The sequence below is a fragment of the Pleuronectes platessa genome, chromosome 10 (assembly GCF_947347685.1).
Source record: "Pleuronectes platessa chromosome 10, fPlePla1.1, whole genome shotgun sequence".
Lineage (NCBI taxonomy): Eukaryota > Metazoa > Chordata > Actinopteri > Pleuronectiformes > Pleuronectidae > Pleuronectes > Pleuronectes platessa.
This window is the reverse complement of record NC_070635.1, coordinates 23,657,777-23,680,279: the sequence shown is the minus strand read 5'-3', so window position 1 is coordinate 23,680,279 and position 22,503 is coordinate 23,657,777. Positions and strand designations below refer to the sequence as shown.

At 41.1% G+C, this 22,503-nt stretch overlaps 1 protein-coding gene across 15 annotated transcripts in view; it reads left to right on the top strand.

The window, feature by feature from the left end:
- LOC128448984 (plectin) overlaps positions 1 to 22,503 on the top strand; it is a 115,916-nt gene that overhangs the window by 56,526 nt on the left and 36,887 nt on the right. For 12 of the 15 annotated variants that reach the window (XM_053431923.1, XM_053431921.1, XM_053431926.1 and 9 more), the window contains exon 2: positions 21,306 to 21,367. In XM_053431923.1, coding sequence (XP_053287898.1) covers positions 21,306 to 21,367 — 62 coding nt within the window. Of the gene's footprint in view, positions 1 to 18,370; positions 18,856 to 21,305; positions 21,368 to 22,503 lie in introns of those variants that run through there. The other 3 variants (XM_053431922.1, XM_053431920.1, XM_053431919.1) reach the window with 1 other exon arrangement.

Below are 22,503 nucleotides of genomic sequence, written 5' to 3'. Positions count from 1 at the left end.
GGCATTTGCTCATATTGAATCATGATAATGAGGTATTTCCATGTGACTTCATTTTGCATGATGTCTAATATTTCACAATGCTCATAAGTAAAGTAAGATGTTTTGGCTGCTATGATTATTTTTGAATCCCTGAGAGAGAGGGTGTCTAAGCACTTCACATGGGCGTTGCCTGCTGTGGGTGTGAGCAACGGACAAAGAGTCAGGAAGCTGGAATAGCTTGCTCACAACTCTATGGGTGTGTTTGTTTGGATCCTCACGTGACAGGAGATCTGGATTCAATTAGCAGCCTGGATCCTTTTTTCAATCTGTGGTGCTCATCGTCCCTTTTTAACAGTCACATGAGCGTGATATGACTCATACATATGGTAAACCACATGTGCTTTTCAACTTAACAGATATGGATACAGCAGTGCCATCAGGGCACCACAGTGTTTGCTGACCCACTGCTGACATCTGCTGTCCATTGACCACCAGTGTCTGCTGACTCATAGGCCAAATGCTACAACAATAGAGGTGTCTGGATAAAACTCCAAGAAATACATATTTCACATGATATAATAGACAGAGCTTGTTTTCTTTCTCGGTGTCAAGCTTTGCATTAGTCAAGTGGCGCAATGCTGCCAAACCTGTACTCCTTCATTTTACCTGAGATTGGATGAGTAGTGTTAGACAGATCTGTCTGATTTACAGACATTGTGTGATAGTGCTGTTATCCTACTGACTGTGGTATTCTCGGTATGCAGCAAATTAAATAGCTGTCAGCAGAATCAGTTACACCCTTGAGTTATAACTACAGTCAAGTATATCTACTTCTGAGCTGTTGGTTTTTCTATTGCTTTGCGTCCGTGATGTGGAAACCAGCAAGATGGAAAGTATTTAAAAACCGACTTGTGCAACATAGGTGTTGCTTTCAAAACAAGGGCTCTTTGAGCTGGTTTCGATTTCAAGGGAATACTTTACTATTTCATGGAGCACTTTTGATTTTGTGGTGAGTGGAGGGTGTTGTATATATTGTGTAAGAAGTTTTAAAGCTGCCCACACATTGCATCAGGGCCAGTTATACTCCCAGACATGCCACTGAGGTCCTCCACGTTTTGATCTATGAAATCATGCCCATGCATTCTTTCATGATTGGATAAATGAGCAGCTACAGTTGCTGCAGCTCTGTGCCTTTCATTATGGTGGCACATCATTTTGATGTCATGACTCACTGGGGCTCGAGTTATGAGCCTGACCTTTTTGAGTAGAGGAAAAAAAGGAATGGGGAACATAATGGACGCTCAAAGTCATTCGGTCTGATTATGTGGAGAGTTGGCAGCTGATGTACACTCGTGACAATGGGAGACAGTTGATACAAGAGTCAGTGCTTAAAATACAGAAAAAGTGAGAATGAAACTTGATAGAGACATTACCTCTATGATATCAGTCCAAAGCCGTTAATGTGAAAATCTCCGTGGCCAGGGTGAAACTAATAATACTGTAATGTGCACTGTGATTACACAGTGTAATGAGCAACCAAAACAAAATCCTCTCCCATGAGCCATTTGCGTGTGATCTTCCAACATTTAGTTGCCAGTTGGAACTGGTGTGTTGGTGAGGATAATGTTAATGTCGAATATAATGGCAGGTAATAGCAAGCAACACTCCCCAACCCATATTCCACTTATGCTTTACTTAAACCTTCCATTAAGGGCAGAAAACAAAGTTACCTTCTGTTAACTATGACACGCTATTATAGAAAAACAGGAATGGGTGATGGTGGGAATATTTACATTGGTACGAAACGGTCTGAAATGCTTGTATTGTGTCAAATGTTACACCAATTTATTCCAAGCTCAGCATAATGTGAGATTACTGGAGATTTAAATAAGATAAGACATGAACCCACAGCCCCATATGATTTCTAAAGTAACATGAAATGTATCAGAATGTTTTGCCTACTGTTCCACAGAACCTGTATAGATAGCACATCTTTTGAAAAATATAAAAATGATGTGGTCAAACCTCAAATATCTTAATTTCCTGAATTTTGTCACAAATGTCATTTGTAATGAATACAGTAATGATCCTTTGACAATTGTACCTTGCTAGCTGTGGAGGTGTAACTAAATATGCTATGAAATAGAAATAAACATCACCATATATTAATGCTTCAAATATAATCAAATGTGAAGGAAAAGGACCATTTGATGAAAATACAATCCATGCTGGAGAGTGACTCATTGAATATGGAAAAGTGAACATGGCCGCAGTGAGACAGTGGCCATTTCATTCGTCGACGTCATGTGGCAACCTGTAGGCTGGGGAATTTTGACCGGGTCATTTCACAAAAATCCAAGAGCAAGAGCAGAAAGGTGAGAGCAGAGGTTTTGAAGGTGCAACACAGCAGCCTGCTTAAACTGAAGCACAGGGCATTAGTCCAGCAACAGTAGATATGTTGACCAGGTTTGAACAGGAGCAGAGAAAAGTGCTCATGAAAAGGAGCTGTTTCAGAGAGAGAGGGCAGGGGAAACATTACAATATGAAATTGTTATAAATATTCTTTCAGAAATAAAAGACTACTGTTGAATTGAAGGAACCTCGGGCCAAACCCTGGAAACTGAGTCATTGATCCCATGTGGAAGATATTGAGTTTGGACAAGATGGTTATGACATTAGTCATTTCCCAAGGTACACATTGAGCCTTAGTACAGACGATGACTAACATTACTTCAACATTAGAGGAATTGTTTAGTTTTTTTTTCAAGATTAAGCCTCCACATGTTCAGTATTCTATAGGGTCCATTTATCCTTATTTCTCAGTTAATTAAAGTAATTGACCTTTAAGATTTGACCCTATTTATGCTGTATTTTATCAAGAGACACTTCACCACCTGCTTACTCAAGATAAGTGATAAATGAAGTGTGGACAAAATTTGTTACTGCACTTTATGGGTCTAGATTGAGACAAGAGGTATTTCCCTCTGGGCACAAGCTTAGAATACCTTTCGGCTGTGTGTCCTAACATGAATGATATGTTCATGGGGCGCCTGTGGAGCAAAGGAGTTGATGGATGCCCATGAGGATGTTCATGGAGGTATTCCATGCGATTCTCTGTAAATCCTCCTCCATAGTTTCTGGGTATAGCTGCCTTCATCTCTGCACATCACATCCATCTATACTGTCCACGTTTCATGAGAGAAGACGATCCCCTTCTCTGCTCTCCAGACACTCAGTGGAATGGCTTTTAGCATTACGGAGAAACAGAGCCAGTTGTCAGCACTACAACTGACCAAGCCATATGCTTTTATTTAAAGTAGCTATATTTAGATACTGTTGTGCATTGCGTTGATCCCTAAAGCAACAGGGGATGAGCACTGGAAGCTACGGTCATGCTCTCAATCTGTGCATCAGTAACTTTGAAAATGCTGATGGACATTTAGTGCGAGGCGATCAGATTTTAGTGAATATTCCACTCAGTTTCCCTATTTTCTCACTTTGTTGCTATTTCTGTGCACTTAATGTTACCACCTGTGGTTTTTCCCATTAATACCAATGAGTACATCCAGGTTAATCCATCTTATTTAAAGTTGAAACATCAGACTTTAAGTTCCGATCTTATAATAGTTGATGTGTCATATGACTTTTCTAGAAGAGCAGGAATTAGAAGCAACATGAGTTAAACATTTCAAATAGAAAGTTACGAATTGACATTGTTAAGTTGTGTTTTCTCCAATTGTGTCACATATTTCTATGTGTTATAATCATTTTAGAAAACCATACTTCTTGTGCTATAGTCGTGAACAGTCTACTTATATGAGTGCTGACAATATTATGTCCCAATGATGAATGTAGCATATGCTGATCATGGTGTAGCCCAGAGTACTCAGACACTTGAGATCGTTCTTTTTCCTGGCTGAGAGATGTGGCACAATATCACAGAATAGCCCTGCCAGCAGCATCATAAAATAGAGAGAGAGGAAGAGGGAGAGAGAGAGAGGGGGGGGGGGGGGGTCTGCTTGTGTTTGTCGAGGGGGGTGTCTCTAAGGGAAGAGCGTGGCCAAGTGTCCCGCCACAGCACTACCATCAGTTTCTAACTGTGACACTGTGTGATCATCTGGCTCTGGTGGATATTAATAGTCAGTTACAGCCCCCCACACCTCCCCCCCGGGCCACCCACTCCTCTCTGCCCTGTGAGCCCCTCGCCCCTGCCCCCTTCCTATGCAGGCTTGACTTGTTGTCCCTCCTCCTGTTTGCCCCGGGAGAAGCAGACTGACGGATCCAAGCAGCAGGCGCAGGGCTGTCAAACTCCAACACAAGGGAGAAACGAAACAGTTCCTAGCAAACACACAGGAGCCTCTCCTGTCGTTCTCTTCATTCCCCCTCTGCCCAGCTCTCTTCTTCTTCCTCCTCTTCTTCTTCTCCTTCTTCTACTTCATCCTCGTCCTCCTCTTCCTCCCTGTCGCTTGATGAAGATCATACCTGGTAGGTCCGCAGTGTGGGATTGCTGTGGTGTGTCTGTCTGCGTCTAACCTTGTCTATCTGTCAGGCTGCTGGCTGAGTTCTTGGCAAGCGCACCGCCTGAAGTCCTGTTGTGTTCCCAGTCTGTGCACATACTCACACTAAACATAACAACCACACTCACACGTTCACATTTAACAAATGACAACCTTCACCCACTGCAGTACAGATTGTATTCCATATTTAACCCCGTCCACAATGTGACGGTCTCGGTTGGCTGCCTCATTTATTTTCCTATATCCAAAGGTATGTGGAATTGTGGTTAGAAATGGGCGAGGACAGTAGGGGCAATGTCAACCCCTCCCCAACACCATCGCCATCCCCCTCTTCCCTTCACCTTTAGGAGGTGTATTTCCTGCCATCTGATGGGTGTTGACAAGTAGGGGTAACCTGTAAACAGCGCATTTAACTCAAACCCCGGGTTTACATGTGTGTGACAGAAATACCAGTTTGTCTCTGTGTGAGTCACTTCAGATTTCAGCTGTAAAAGGAGGAACCATCAACCATTCTCCTGTAAAGTATCAATGCTGAGCTGTACTTAATATTGTTAGAAAATTGAGCCAGGGTTTTTAAAGTTAATGTGTTTTTCATTACATTTTTAATTGCTGTGCAATCAGATTGTTGACAGTTTTTCATATGATAAAATAAAAAGATTCAGTATTTATTTGGAGGCATTGTAATTGCAAAGTCTTTTAACTCTGTATGGACTGGATGAAACAGTTAGCTGGACTGACGCAGGGACATTAATGTCTTTATTGGGTTTTGCCTTTTTTTCCAAAAATAAATCTTCTGCCAAGGATGCAGTTAGCAAGCCTCATGTCTGATAACAATGTGGCTATTTAAATAAGATTGTTCCATCAGATTAGCAGACAAAGTTATGTAGTTCTATTTCATCCTGTCAAATCACTGGCAACAGCTGAATTTGGATTAGGAAAATTTTGAAGATATTATTTGTCTTCAGATGGGACTACAAAGATAGGTAAACACTCCCGTGCTCTTCTCAGTACATTAGTGTCCGTGTCATAAAGGTCTGAAAACAGCTGAACAGGTCAGAGGAAGACGTTCAGTCATAGCTCCAGGGTCAGGAAAACAACAGGGAGAGTACATTTTTTTAAATGTCCCTGCTGCCATACACGCCCATGCCGCCCTACTCCCCCATTCACCCCCCACCTCTCTGAGTTAAGGCCCACCTGTCACAGCAGCCCACACTCAATCCCTCTCATCTCCTAGAACTTATATTTATTTGTCACAACAAATGCTTGCGAGGCCCCCAGCACCCACTCTCCCCGCCCTGGTGGTTTTGGGGCACTTAGTCTCCCTGATTATATTTTGGTGCTTGAGAAAACCAAAGAGGGAAGGTAAGAGAGCTGCTCCAAAGATATTTGGCTAAAAGTTTAAATAACCAATGAGGAGTAACATGTTGATGTAGTCACAAAGGAGCTGTAGCATGTTCGCTTTAGCTCTTCCTCTGCCTGTCTTAATGCTGATTTGGGTGATGATACTGCTACAAAGGGAAGGATTGCAAACTGAATGTCTGTTTATCTTGTGTATTATGTGCGAGTATTATTCTTGACACTGTTCGGCCCAGGTCATATTACTAATCCATATGAACTTCCCGTGTGGCAGGTTTACCCTCTGCATTAGTCACGTTCATGTGTAACCGTGGAGGCTGTCAGTCACTGGGGCCCTTCCAGTGTCATGCTGCCACGTTGCCACCTGCAGATATGAAGAAACTGTTATTACTTGGAGTTGCAAAAGGATTAACTTCTGATTCCTCTCAGACAGTGTGGGAAGGCCTTTGATTTGGCTCATGGTGCACAGACACGAAACCAGCACAGGCTCCACCCATCTCGACATAGCTCATTTTCTATTGTTGCACTGCAGAGTGGCTGATGCGATTGCAACAATGTTTTTGTAAGGTCCCTCCCAAACATATCTAGTCATTGTGGTTATAGATCAAAGACCTGTGTGGGTGTGTGTGTGTGTGTGTGCGTGCCTATGTGTGTTTGTGTGTGCCTGCACGATAGCTAGTACACCGGCCAGGTCGGAGGAGGCACTGCCAGTCCTCAACACTGTCTGCCAGCCTTTTGAACCGGAACAAAGGACATAAATGTGTGTTCATTGGCAACACTTTGAAGACTTTATCCAGGATTTACCCAGAAGAAATACTAAATCTGTATATGCGTACAACTCCGGGCAGAATGTGTCGTCTAATACTGCAGATAAACTATAAGCCGTCTGATCCAAGTCCATCACCCGGTGATATAAGCCGCACTTTGTCAGGCACACCGCCATCTCTGGCTGAACTATGTGAAATATCTTAATGACTATTACATGGATTTTCATGATATTTTATACAAGTTTCATTGTCCTGATCTAGATGATCTACTGACTGGTATTGTTTTACCATTATATCCCCTTGGTCATTGTATCAGGAATATCTCTGGGGAAAGTTTCCACATCCTGTAATCTAATCTAAAATAGTGTCTGAGAGATAGGTGACTAGTAAAAAGGACTAGGAATCAAGCCTTTAGATAATATTTAAGTTTAGGTGAAACTCAGTTCAAGACATTAGTCGGAAAGCGATGCAGAAAAAAGCAAAACCTTTGTATTTACTAAGTAAATAAAATTGATATATATGTTTTGTTTGAGGTTTAGTTATGTTTAGGTAGGTCCTAATTATATTAACGTTCCTTTTACGGTACTCTCGTTGTGCTTGTGTAGTTTGTAATGTATCCATATATTGTAGTTCTTTCTCAACAATTCAGAGTGTATGCTGTAATAAATCTACAAAGACCCAGGTTTCACTTGGCTTGGCTGTGGTAAGACTATACCTACTGTCTCTGCCTCTAGTTTAGGGACATTGTATTTTGTACAATATCCTTTATCTTAAAATGTTAGAATGCGATTCTTTGGATAAAGTCATAAGTCATGTGACTCTGTCCTCTAAAGACTGATATCTGACTGCTGTAACAGCTCCTCAGTTGATGTTTACTCAACACGGACGTCGTAATGATCCGTCTGCTCATGTTTTATTTTCCGAGATGCTGTCGAGTTAAAGGGGCGGCAGCTGGCGTCCGTGCTCATCTGTGCTCTTCATGGGGGATTTCTGGTCTTAACTGCCCCCTTGTCCATTGGTGTCCATTCTGCATGATGACAGCTCTGTCCTCTATGCAATCACTAAGTCCTCAGCTTGCGCTATCACCTATTACAGCACTCAGAACAGATACTGCACCGCTGGGATTTTGTCTGCGTCCGAGCACTGTGAGCTCAGATTGAGACTGGTGGTAACATGGAAGTTAACATTCTGTCCCGGTGGAAATGAGGCCGCCTGAAAGGTCATGAGGAAAGGGGGCGTGGCCGAGTCAGACTGTAAATACTGAGTGTAACACACGAGGCCCATCAGTCGGCATTCTCCCTCTGAACTTTGACCTTTCATCTGTGTTTGTTTTCCCTTTCTCAGGCTGTGAACGATGGCATGTCAACCATCGAAGGGCCGAGCGAGATATAGTGTTGCAGTCCCACTGCAGTCGTGACAGCAACAGCTAATCAGACTAAAAATTCATGTTAAATGTTATATTGCACTGGGTTTTTTCCTACAGGCTTTTAATGGGAAGTTACATTTTGCTTAGCTTAATTTGTCGGTGAAGAAATTTCCTCGCTGTCATTCTGTGGCACAGGCAACATGTGTCTCTTTTGGCTAAATAAAGCTCTCACACCAGTTGAGAGCTGTGAATTTTCAAAGTCATTTTTTACAGCGCTGGTAAAGCACAACATCCTGTTTGACATGCTAAGGCCACGAGTGTCATTTAATCATACATGCTGCCAAGCATAGGGCTCCTTTAGGGATGGATGTCAGGCCCTCACGGAGCTGTGGGGGCAGCGGTGGTTGGGGATTCTGGCTGCGGCTTTGGACCGGTTTGTGGAAAAGCCAGCAAACTTCCTGGAAGCGGCCACAGCCAGAATCCCACTGTGGAGAAATCCAGCTCCCACTTACTATACACAAGTGTGCGTGTTCGTGTGCGTGTGTGCGTGTGTGCGTGCGTGTGTGCATGTGTGCGCGTGTGTGTGTGTGTGTGTGTGTGTGTGTGTGTGTGTGTGTGTGTGTGTGTGTGTGTGTGTGTGTGTGTGTGTGTGTGTGTGTGTGTGTGTGTGTGTGTGTGTGTGTGTGTGTGTGTGTGTGTGTGTGTGTGTGTATTTTTTCCATGTGTGTATGTACGCAGCCTCATTTGCCTGCACCACTGAGACTGCCACTGGTGCAGCAGTAGGCATGAGTCATAGTACAAACAATGAACTACTGCCTCAGAGGAACTCAACAAGACTTTTGGACACAGCTCTTCTGTTCTGTGGGAATAGGGAACAAACTCCAGTGAGTGAGAACAACCCACATGTGGCAGATACAGAATCTTCTAGACCTGGTTCATATATATGAGAAGGAATGTAACCATGGAAACGGAGTGTATTCAAACCCCTCATGACCCCCATTATCGATTTATCAGCAATCAGTAGTTCATCGAGTAAACAGTGACATCAGCAGTTTACCTAAAGATGCTGATGTCAGCGTCAGTTTATAACTGGGGCCTTTGTATATAGTTATATAGAGTTTGTGTACTATAGAAAACATCTGTTCATAATCAAATACGAACCCATATACATGTTTCCTGAGTCATTTATTATGTGATAGTTTCTTCAGACTGTGAGTCAAGCTTCTCGTTGCTGGAGGTCACATCTGTCACCTCTGTGCAGTTATTGTTGTCATGGAAACAAATATCCCAACCCTCTACGGTGATAATGAATCTGGAGCTAGCAGCTAAGCTTAGTTAAGTTTGGCGCCACACCAGGCAATAAGCAGCTTGCCTGAATCTGTCAAAAGGCAACACAATCCTAACTGTGAACAGTTTTTACACCTTATATTGAAGTTATGAAACAATGCAACTTCTTAATGGATGAATGAATGAAATGATTAAATGATATGTGATGTAGAAGTGGTGGTTGGTTGGTTTTGTGACGTTGCTCAGAGGCACTGTTGTTTTTATTTAATAATAGACTTGACGAAAAGTTTTTAATGAAATGGTTGGAAATTAAAAAACAATATTTTACTAAAAGACTAAAGGATAAAAAAGACAAACATTCTTTTTTTTTTTCAAGCCACACACCAGTAATAAGGCATGTCCTTCCACTGCAAGACTACCATTAATCATTTTTTCCTCACAGTTTTTAACAGTTTTTATAATTTTATTAATAGACTGCAAGCAGATGAATGAAAGATGCTGCTGTGTGAGTGATTGTGACCATTGCAGCATGTGGGACATCAGAGAGCTTCCTGTTCAGTCCAGATTTTAGAGGTCCTTGTCCTCTAAGAAGAGAACTCAGCCTATTCAGTTCACTTTCCCTTTTAAATGTGACCTGGGAACAGCTCAGCTCTGCCCTGCACTAAACTGTCACACCCTATCGCTGTCTGTCGACAGTAAGTGTGTGTGGGTGTGTGCTGGAGGGAATTGCTTGGTTCGCTGCAATGGTTTGTTGTCTGTTGTTTTTTGCTGTTCAAACAAGTGATGCAGCTGCTGAGTATGTGAGGTTTGTAGATCTTCAGAAAGCAATATCTGCACACAGCAAACAGCCTGTGTGTACATAAACAAAAATAATGACACTGACTCAAGACAAATGCCCGACTCTGATAAATAGGGGACTTAAGGGCGGTGCAGTTCTTACAAACCTTATAAAAACACAATATTTCGCATCACTTGATGTCCCATCCTCGACCTGAGAGGAAATAAAATCATTTAAAAAAGTAACTGGAGAAAATGGTTAGATGTTAATGAGCCAAATGTTTTTTTAATTAAATAAAACATGACACTAGTGACAAAAAGAAAAATACAATGACAAATAACAGGCAAAGATGTCATGACAATAATGTTGAATATCCAGTCTGTTATCTTATCTTTTGTCCATAAGTGAGTGGGGCAGGGCAACTTGCTGCAGTCATAAAGTGGCTGCCGTTTCTTTTTAGAGTCTCCCTACACCAGCTCGTAGGGAGAGAAAGGAACTTGTGTACAGTCAGATGTGATGTGCAGGTGAGGGCAGAGAGTGGACCTATGGACTGTGGGTGGGGATGAAGTAGTTTATTGGTGTTTGGTATTTTCAGCTTGGTGGAACCACGTGGTTGTTACTACCCGAGTCAGGCCTACAGAAAATAAAGGTTAATAGTTTTAGATTTCACTTTTCCTTGTGCATGTAATTTTTGTTGTTACTACCCGAGTCAGGCCTACAGAAAATAAAGGTTAATAGTTTTAGATTTCACTTCTCCTTGTGCATGTAATTTTATAGTTTTTATCCACTGGCTAAATCCTGCAATCCTATAAAATTCATATACAGATTTGCGTTACTTCATAACATGCTGCTTTTACCCTCCCTTATTGATATATTGTATTTCTTTAGTTTTATTGCATCTATTTAATCCATGTTTAGTTTTTTAATCCACTATAATTTAATTTAATGGAATCACATTAATTTGTGTATTTATATTTTAATGATACAAATTCAGCACTTACTGCGCTTTTACGTAATGTGACTAACTTTACATTCAGTAGATAGATATAAAGTAAATATACAAATTTAGTCTATTTTATAATTATACCTTTTAGGTACTTTTATGGCTTCTCAGATTGTTTATAGTCACCATTATAACATCTGTTCGTCTCAAAACCTATTTAATTACAGACTGCGCCGAACATTTTGTTACGTAAAGAGACGAACAGATATTCGCCTCCAGCTCCTGCTGCTGCTGCAATAAATCCCACAGTAAAATAAGTGAACAACAACCTCACGCAATGCAAATGTTATACGACCATCCACAGGTACCTTGGCACACCTGTGTTATGATGGGAGGAGGCACTGAGGGAACTCCTGAGCACAATAACAAGTATGTCAAATAAAAGACGTGCAGTTCGATAGACTAGAGGTCACACCTGATCAATATATGAGGCTAGATTGTTAAAAGCAAAGCTTGTAGTATTGTCTAGTTGTAAATGACTAACTTCAATAAGAGTGGTTGTTGTGGTCACCTCTTAGCAGCATTACCTATATGAACAGATTCAGGAGCAGCATGGAGTGTCAGGTTTTATCCAAGAAAGGTTGACTGGGAACTGGAAATCTTACTTTACATGAAGATCAATGGCTCACATACTGTATTCACCTACTGCTTATACATCACTTCAAGTATAATGTATCATCGTAACCTACACATTACTGCAACTGTTATTACCATATTTGATGATTGTTTAATGCTACTATAGACTGATGTGAAATCAAAATAACCTGTAGCAGTTTTTATATCTATACAGTATTACGATGTTTATATTAACTTTTTTTTTCCAATTTTTTGTCTAATGTAATGATCCCCAGATGTCCCTAGAACTAAAAATGTTTTGTTGATGGTTTCTGTCTGGAAAATGTTTCCAATTGACCAGAGCTTTGTTTACTTGGAATTTTTTCTTTTTATATTTTGGGATATTTCATTGTTATATCCCAGTTAAATCCCTTTTTAAGATCTGTTGATATTTCATAGCATGCCTATGAAGTTTTATAGATGAAAATATAATCATTTATCATCTCCTGTCTTATATTATAATTTTTTGAAAGTCTTTGTTTTCCAACCCTAACATTTTTATTTAGGAAGCAGTCATAGAACATTCCTCTCTGAGGCAGTGGGGCGTGGCTGTGCTCTGGCCCCATCTACTGGTTAGATTATGGAGGCGGAAGGAGGAAGGTGTTTTCCTTTCCACGTCAAATCAGTCAGTCATCGGAGACTCCCCCACCTCTATATCTAAAAATACAGCCATGAGTATTTCTCAGCAACAGTAGCCTATACGTCAGTACATGGGGTTGTGTGTTTTTAATTGTTGGCTGCCATAGAAACGTCTCTCGACTTCCCTTTTTCCACATTTTCACGGGTGTTTGGAAACTGCAGAGGCTGAGCTGGCATTTGGAAAAAACAGTTGTCATAATAATGGCTTCATTGATCACAATGGAAACAAAAGACCTACTATGTGATCCAGGCTTACTTATGGAGACAAATATTTCACGGAATAGTCCACAGCTTATTCCATAACAAATTAGGTCTGATTTATGACTAATTAATCACCTGATACTTAGGCTATAGCTAAAATAACCTTCCATTAGATATACCGCTTATTCTTTTAGGGTCAGGGGAGGGGGGCTGGAGCCAATCCCAGCTGACATTCGAAGAGGTGGGTTCTACTAAGCGGTGATAGTTCATAGTAGACAAAACAGCACAGCAAAAAAGCCTTTGGGAAAAGTTGAAGAAGAGAGTCGCTGTGTGGATGTAGGAAACAAGGCAGGAGAAAAGTGTTAATCACATCCAAAGCCATGGTTTTGAGCGTTTTAGATTTATAGCCGTGAAAAGGCCATTTTTAGGATGTTAATTAAAAACTCTGGCACTCACCACTTTTTCTGACTTGCTCTTTATACTTACTCATTTAGTGAACCACAATGAAACACAATGTCAGCTCTAATTTCAAGCAAAGATCATATTACTTCTTTGCAATCGCACACAGTTCCTGCAGTCGGTTACCTCAGCGTTGATCTGCAAGTGTTTTGTTCCTCTGACCTGCAGAGGGCGCCACATGCTTTTTAAATGTCCTACTCTGTGCCATTCAGACATCATCTTCCTCTCCTACTTCCCCCCAAAAAACCTTGTTACATTAGAATTCCTCAAATGAAACATCAGTAATGGCAACAATCCCCAGATGTGAGGCTTTCCACCGAGGCGTCTGCAGCTCAGAACTGAGCTATATTAAAACTCAGCTGCTGTGGCTAATCCACAGGCTTGTTGAGTCTGAGTTAAATTGGGTTCGCAGCTCCATCGTTGGGTCTAATTTTGAAGACTTCATCTGAGGTCGGCTGTCAGGCTGGAGATCAGTGCGGATGATGACTGGACTGTGACTCATGGTAGAGTTATGACCATCCCTGTGATAAGATCGGACACTAAGAACACCCTGTGTGTCGGCCTGTTGAGTTTATAACTTGTGTGTATCTCGTTCATAAATTCAGACTGATAATTTAAAAAATTTCGAACATTCTTTATTTTTAATCAGTTAGGTACATTACCATTAAAATAAATCATCGTTATTAAAAGACCATAAAAGCATCCAAACGTCCAACATACAGTCACTTAGAGTTACTTGTTATCGTTCCCTTTAAAGAACAGGATTAGAAACACAGTGCATGATACCTGGTTAATTGAACAAACTTCACAGCGAATTAAACACAATTATATCATAACAACGTAACTTTTGAAAACTCATTAGGTTTTCTTGACTGAAAAACAAGCTGCCTTTGACATTGTATTCTTCTGTTATGTTCTGTAATGTGTTCAACAACCTGTCCCCACTAATGCAGATATTTGACCAAACAACCTTTTTCTTCTTTGTTTGGGCCTCTCATCCAAACACAAACAGTGTTTTAAGTCCCAAAAACTGATTTTATAAATGCCCTCCAAAGCATCGTGGAATCTACGCAGTCGCAGCTTACTTCACTCTTGCCCACTTCTCCTTTGTGTAATGAGCATGTATCAGAAACAAAAAAAAAAACTGGCTATATACCTTTTTCTCAATGTTTGGTTCAATTTTACAGCTACATTTTGCATCACTGCACCACACTGGCATTCTCACGTGTTTGCCAAGCTCAATACTTTTGAGACCACAGCCTCTTTGCATTGTGTTGATGTAGACTTTGTCGCCACATACTGGCCCTGCATACTTGTTTATGTGTTCTTTTGTGGACAGATATTTTGTAAAGGTTGTGTGGACAGAATTTCAGTTTTTAAATGGAGAAGAAAATATCCACAGTAGTGTAGACAACGCCTCAGATGATTTCTCTATTAAATTATACTATTCATTCAGGTTGCATTCAACAAATGGTTTAAACATGTTTTAATTATGGTGCCACATGCCAGACTGTTTGAGTCATGCAGTGAGCATCACAGCTCTTTAAATCTTTTTGAATCCCAACCGATCCAAACCCAGTCTCGCCTTGAGGATACCTCTGCAAAACACAGCGACTACACTTTTGTGTGCGTGCTGTGATTCAGTTGGCTGCTACCTTTCACTGCCTCTGTTCCTCCTCCTTCTCATCATTCCTCCTCTTCACAGAACAACCTAGGTGATGGTATTGGGTGTGTTTAGGCTGCTCCTAGTTTTAGCAACATTCCTTTCTGTTGTTGGGTGGGGTGGCCAGAAATGTTGGTAAACCGCAAATGACAAAGACAGACCAGGGGGGTGAAGAAGAGAGGGATGAGGAAAATGGTAGTAGAGGAGATGTAACCTTATCCTGGGAGAGCAAATCCCTTCTGCAGCTCTTAATCCTCCAGAATGAAAGGTGTTTTCTGTCCTCCCACTATCCAAACCCTTGTACTTGCTTTGCAGTTGAGCAATTTGAAAAACCATAATGACACACTCTCAGAATTCTTTTCTCCTCTCATTTGTTTGTCTTTTTTTTTTGGAGTCCTTTTAATCGTTAAATGTAAGCGGTTGTTACCCTAAATAACTGCAATCGCCACTATTCATTAGAGGCATATACACAACATAGTTTCCTGTATGTAACTTTTGTTTATGATTACCAGATTGATAGAAAAGGATAAAGTTAAAAATAAGTTTGGAAAAACTTTCTGATACAGTTTTATTCACTGAGATGTGGTTTTCAGGACCACAGGCGTGGGAGTGCGATAGAACAAACACATGATGTCAGCGGACAGACTTGTTTATGATAATAACACCAAACCATTTTCACAATAACAGAGTTTGGCAACATAACCAGGTCCCTGCAGCCATGCTAGTGGCTCCGCAAGACAGTATATATGCATAATGTTAAATTCTAGCCTCAGGATTCTAACATGCTCACAGTGACAAAGCAAGCATGTTAATGGTCACCTGGTATAGTAATGTTTGCCTTAGTTTTGCATGTCAGCAATTATCAATTGCTAAGTAGAACTAAAGTTGATGGTAATACTATTATTTGTGTTTTGTCCTACACATTTCCACCAGAAGATGGCACTAGATGAAAATGAAGGATCACCAGAGTCATTACAAGTCATGCTAAGGGCAAGATGAAGATCTAATACATATTTGATTGTGATTTAATCCAATAGTGTTTGAGAATATTTTACTCAAAGCCAAAGCGTTACGATGGTGCTAGAGGAAGAATAAAGTCAGTCCAACTCATGGTCTAAGGACAATGAATAATTCTACCTATTTTCGACCAGATGTTGGCTTAACAAATGGACAAATAGTGCCAAAAAATGCTGCCTCAGAATGAAAGCCTGTAAAATCAGTCCACTGTATCAAAGTCATATGCTGGGACCCACTCCTCATCTTTGACTGCATGAGTACGTTCATGCAAGTAACGACCAAGTAGGCGCCTTCAAAATATTCCAAAGGATTTTCCACGCTTCTCATCCTCAACGGACAGCATATTGGTTGCAGAGTCATGGGCACCAATGTCTTTTACGAATTTCCAAAAACGAGTTCTAGAAGTAAGAGAGGATGATCTGTCAATGGAGCAGATGGTGGCGTAATGTCAAAGTCTGATGGGTCCACACGCGAAAGTAAAACTCACTTCTAAGTCAACAAAGCAGCCAGTAATATTTTGGCGGGCAACAAGTCACATGTTAGGGTTCTTATTTCATTGAGTGAACAAGGGGTGTGTTTGATTTGGGACAATCCCACCCTATCCGAATTCATGCGTCACACAGTGTCCAATTCGAGACACAGCAAACAACAGGGACAAACCCAACATCCCTGTCACTTTCATCATAGACTCAAACTTCCCGTTGAGAAAATATTATCTCCACATATTTTCACCATGCTCTTCCTCCTCCCAAGTGTGCCATCTGGTTTGGATGAAGCCAGATGAGGGCGCAGAGTAATAAGCATGTTGAGACCTTAATGATATGCCTCCTTTATGGAGGAAAGATCTCATGACTAAGATGTTCCACACTTTCTGGATCCCATCTGGGTTTCCTGCTCGTGTGTCCCATGAGGTTCAGGAATCCAGCTCAAGCACTGTGGGTGTCGGTCAGTGTTCCACTGCCACCGAACGTCACAAGTTCTCAGTTACCTTCTCCTGTTGCCTCTGCATCTCAGATAACCTTGAAAAAACTAAATGTTCTTTTTTTTCAGTTCTTCATTTAGAAATGAGCCTCTAATTTACCTTTCACTTTAGAAAATCCCATGTATCGTTTCAGTCTGTATTTTACAAGAGTAAATTTCTTATCTGTCTGATTCCTTTTCCTTTTTAATCAACCTCTAATCTAACCACACACCACTCCTTAATTCCTTTGCTTGCCTAGACAGTAAAAGGAACTAGAAAGGTGTGTCTCAAAATGTGCTAGCGTGGCATAAATGAGTCAACATACACACTCACACACACTTTTCAATCACCGACAGAGACTTACACTGACACATCTAGTACCTTCATGTTCATACAGGTCTTTTCCAAAACTTTGGAAGAAAAAGTGTTTTTAGATGCCAGTGATGTCAGACAGGGTGGGGCACATGGCGTATATATCACCTCGGGCTCGAGGGGCAGGATTTAGCAGAGGACATAGGACATACAGTACATATACTAGATAGATGGGGGACCATTATGGACAATACAGGACTTGCATGTGCAGCAAGAAAATGTTACTTTTAAAATAGAAAAAAGCTACATTTCCCGCTTACAAAAGAATATTTGCATTTATAAGCAATGGAATCCACCATTCCTTAAGTTAATACATTCGAGAATATTGCAATTGGCCATATTTGTTCTAGTATGACCAGTCGGTGATAAAAGCTCATTAATATTAGTTTTGAATATATTGGTGACATTATTTTACTCGCTGCATGATTGTTTTCTATTCATGCTAACTCTATGCTTTAGCAGAAATGTAGCTGATGAAACTGCCAAAAAGGAATTTCTGTTTGTCATGTAGATTTGATTTGACTTCATTGCTTAAAATGCATTTCTGTGTTTGCTCAGAATTTTCTAGTGAAGCAAAAGTAATAATCCTCAAAACTGCTCATATTATACCTCATAATAAAACGCTTTCTGTAACTTCCTGGCAAAATGCTCTGGATCACAAGTGAAGCATAATGCGTTCTTTTATTTTTTTATTAAATATGAAAAATCAGGGAATGTGTTGTAAGGCTGAGAAACGATTCTGGTCACATCAGGTATCACCAAGAGTCTAAGAGGCGAGACCTAACAGAGCAGTACAGTTTGTTATCAGACATGAGAAACTTGGGAGCAACATTGACTAGACAGAACTAGCATTGATAGAAAAAGAAATGAACGCAATTTCACCACAGGAATTATACCTTCCAAATGATTAATTAGACTCGTCAATCTTTAGATGCACAAACGCAGTCAAAGTTTATTTACAAGCGGCTGTATTTCTCAGTAATTCGGTGATGTACTAGGTGAGGCCATACATCACCGTTTGGAATCTAAAGCCACCCTTCCCACAACTATCTCTTCCCCATCCTTCCACTGTTTCCTGTCGATCAGTGATTCTTAATGAGAAATGTCTGAGGAATGCCGGGAACAAATAATGATTAACCACGAGATGTATCTGTGTGTGACTGAGAAACCTTCATCTTTTTAGACTTAGGTTATCAGCACCATCTTTTATGATTTTTTATATCTCCAGTGACTCAGCGCGCGTCTGTATTTTCTTGCGCAAATGAAGTGATTAAGTGATAGTCCCTGCAAGTTACCACACCTCATCCATCCACGCCTTTCCCTCCTCTACCTCGCCTGAGACTGCTAGAGGAAGGGGTGTGTTCAGAGCCCTACCCACCATGTCCTCTGCACACTAGCACCACTAAACACACACTCGCACATCACACACACACAAGGACAGGCCCAGACTTCATAGCCCACAGGCACCATTTGCCACGAAAGGAATAGAGTAAGCCGGAAAGAAAAAAAACTACTTACGGAGGAAAAAGAAGGGCAGAGCCGAACCCAAAGAGGGAGTGAGGAGGTTGAGAGGAGAGAAGGAGGGAGAGGGTTTGTGACGTGCTGCGTTGTTGCCACAGGACTGCACACTTTGGAACAAGCTGAGGGCCAGTGGGACAGATATAGACGCGAGAAAACAGAAGTTCCAATCAAGGGGAAAAACACCAAGGAGATTTTAACATCGGGATTATTATTGTGTGTGCCGACAATCAGTGACAATGACCTCTCCGCAGCAGAAGTACAGGAATTTCTCCTCTGACAGCATGGGCAGGGAGAGGAATCACTCTGACGATGGGTATTTCCAAGGGATGCTGAAGGCTACAGACGGCAGGAAAGGTACCAGTATGGTGGCAGTTAATGGAAAACAGCTTAATTGCAAACCTTAATCTGGATCTATGTGTTTCCATGTGTGTGAGAGGCTGCCGGGCAGGAATTAAATGTTCCAGGAAGCATTTAATGTAATTTCAGCGTTGGACAATGTTCAGGTTGTAGGCTTTTGTCTGCAAGAGTCTGAAGAAGTCGCTGTTGGAGCTTTATTGGGTAGCTTGTTGAATAAGGTTTGGTTTTTACATTAGTAAACACTTTCATGGTACAGGTACTTTGACTGTTGTTACATGATCTAGAGCAATCTGACGTATTTAAAATAACGAATGTGGTCATCCTGATTGGAGTGTCCAGTGTTTCCCCACACAGCCACTTAAAGCAGGATACTACACCTTTATCTAATGCATCAGCTGCTTCCTCTCAGACATTGTGTTATGTGACATGCATGTGTTTTGGGGGGAAACTTATGTTAGATGAATGATGTGTTAGATTTTCTTCCTTATTTTTTCCCATATTCGATCATCATTCTGTTTTTCCCCTTGAACGCTTCAAACTGATGCCATTTTACAGTTCTTCCAAATATTTAGATCCTTTATTAAATTAAATTAGAAATTAGATTACTGAGAAATAATAACTCATTGTGTAGAAAAATGGCAAAGTGTCATTATTGATCACATGATTGGACACTAATTGCTGCTGGATATTTTTATATCTTGCCCGAATAAACTAGTCAGTTCGATTATATCATCAACAATGCATCATATTTTATACAGTCTTTGTTTTGCTCGCAAAATTATATTCGTCAAATTAACTTGAAACGATAGTTGCGTAATCAAAGGAATGCAAATAAGTCAGTACAAACATTGCCCCTGGAGTTTAGTGAAGTATAAGTTTCAACCTTAAGTACTTAACTTAAGTAAATGCACTTAGTTACAGTATTTTGTCTGCTATGAACTTCCGTGCTGTTTTGGATCATAAACACCACACCTCACTGAAAGCTCTTTGTGTCTGAATGACATCTGATACTTGGTCGTTCATGCAGCCCCTATCTTCTCACACACCATTCACCTGTGAAGAGCAATGAGTCCACAAAGACTTGCATTACTTCAAGCAGTATTGAGTAATATGATGTGAATGCAGAGACTCACAGGTCAGGGTGTAGCTGCCATGGTGAACTGCGTTAGTCCACAACAGAGTTTGTGAAACACCCAAGTGTTATTGCCCTGTTGCCCTGTATGGGTGGGTGAGTATGCGTGCATGCGCGCGCATGTGCGTGTGCGTGTGCGTGTGTGTGTGTGTGTGTGTGAGTGAGTGAGTGTGTGAGTCTCTCACCGGTCTCTTCAGACTGTGACATTTGCCCCCTCGACAGGAAATGGAGCCACACAGAGGTTACATCATGAGGCGCAGCCCCTATTGGTTTAAATGATAAATGAGGATGTTAAAAGTCTGGTGGTCTCTATATGGGGTTTCCATGGAAACAAACTTCCATAACACATCTGACACCCTCCTAAGAAAAAAAAAGTAGCCTCTGGGCGCGGATTTAATGTTAAAGTTGAATTTGTGCCCTTTGCGTTTCATTGCTGGGCGTGTCAATCTACAGTGGACAGTTGGATCACTGCCCTTAAACTGATAACATAGAAGGCTCTGTTGTTCTGAGTTCCGTCTAGTGCAATGTGAATTGTGTGTGAGTCAGTGAAGGTGAGCTCCACATTAAAGAAAAGACTTGGGTTACAACATGCTCATCAGACCACAGCCTTTAGATCGGTTCCCATCAGGGAGCGAGAAACATTCTGATCCCTCCACTGTGCCTATCATAAATGTTGCAGTGACACACCTCGTGGTTTTTGCCATGTCTCCAACAGGGACACATCACAGGCACAGCAGGTATGCGGGTTTGTTGTATTAGTAGGTGTGTCCCTCGCCAAGACCTTGTTGTTTCTTGTTGAAAAAAAAATTGCACTCTTTAATAGTAAAATCACGTCTTGCAGAGTGTTTTTACACTACATGTTGCCTTGGGCGTGATTTCCTTTATTCTTCTGTGCAAGAGCACATGGTGGCAGCTGTGTTAGAGTGGGTCACCACTTGGCAAATGTTACATTTCCCAGACAGTAGGGGTGCATCTGCCGTCAGTGAGCATTATTTGATGGAGTCTGACTCAGATGCAGGCACGTACAAGTCGAGGTGTGTTTTTCCACCCAGTGATAAATTCCGCATGTCCTACACAAATCCAACCCGTCTGGTATCTTGGGGATTTCCTCTTTTGTTTGTTGCTTTTATATAAAGTAAATTAAACTTGAAAGGGAAACTTGATGTGTAAGAATGCATCAATCATATGCTGTTATTTTAAACGTGCCACTAGCTAATTGTTCTGTTCTTAATTAGACAAAACTCATCGCTAACAGGGTAAGGTTAGGGGGTTCTCTTCAAACACCTCTCACATCTGTGGTTTCTCTGTCTTGCAGATGAACGAGATCGAGTACAGAAAAAGACCTTCACAAAATGGGTGAACAAGCACTTGATAAAGGTAAGGACCCATCCTTAACTTTCACTCCGTCTTATTGGACGCAGAAGACATATTCATGCACTCATTCCTGCCCACACATGCCCTCACTGTCATGTTCCAGACGAGCTCTCTTACGAACAAAGCACACTTGTGGAGAATCAATTGGAGCTTGAACAATGAATTAGAACAAATTTAGCTTTTTTCCAACATAACGATGTGGTAAACTGCTCTCACACAACAAGCACAGGGGATATCAAAACGTCCATTTCCCAGCGTGTGGTCTAAACCCTAATAATAAGTCCTCAACCACAAAATTCTATGTTGAGCATTTAATAAATGTGGTGAGATTTTGAGAGGTGATTGATCTCTAAATTCAGAATGAATGCTTACATTTGCAAATAGTTGGTCTTGATTTATGTTTATGTTGGCAAGAGTTTAGATGTGCTCTTAATGTTTATTGCTCTGGATAACTATCAAAACAATGATTACATGGGATAACATTTTGATTTAGGAGTTTTGAGTTGAAAGCACACTACTACGTTGATTTTGTGTGTGCAGGCTGTAACAACAGAATTGTCTCAGAATGTCATTTGGCTTTGTGGATTACATTGAGAGACCGTGAGTCCACCATTGTCTAAAATCTCATCCATCCCTCACCTGTGCATTGTGTCTCTTGATGAATTATTACCAGCACCCCCACCCCTTACTCACATAAACCTACATTAGCGGCTATTGTTTCACTCTTGGTTGTCAGCGTTGCACGGGGATGCGGAAGGTTTACAAGAAGACTAGTCTGTCGTCAGCGTAGGGTCTGTGTGAAACCTCCATCAGCACTCGTCCACTCACACTTTATTCTCAAACCAAGGCCTCAGAAGCATCCAATGCATCACACATGTTAGGAGGCATGCAGGTCAGGATGAGGTTAAAGTCAAACAGGCCATACTCCTCACTCAGGAGCTCCTCATTAGGGGAGAAAAATGACCTCTCAACACAATATACTCTCTCCAACAGGGCAGTAAAAATAGCCGTGCTTGTGCCACTTTTCCATTGGCAGCAACACATTGACAGCCTCTTGACACTTAACTGCTTCCACATTGTTTGTATATTCACTCCCACAGACACTGAGCCATTCATCTTTTCACAAATGGAACAAGAGG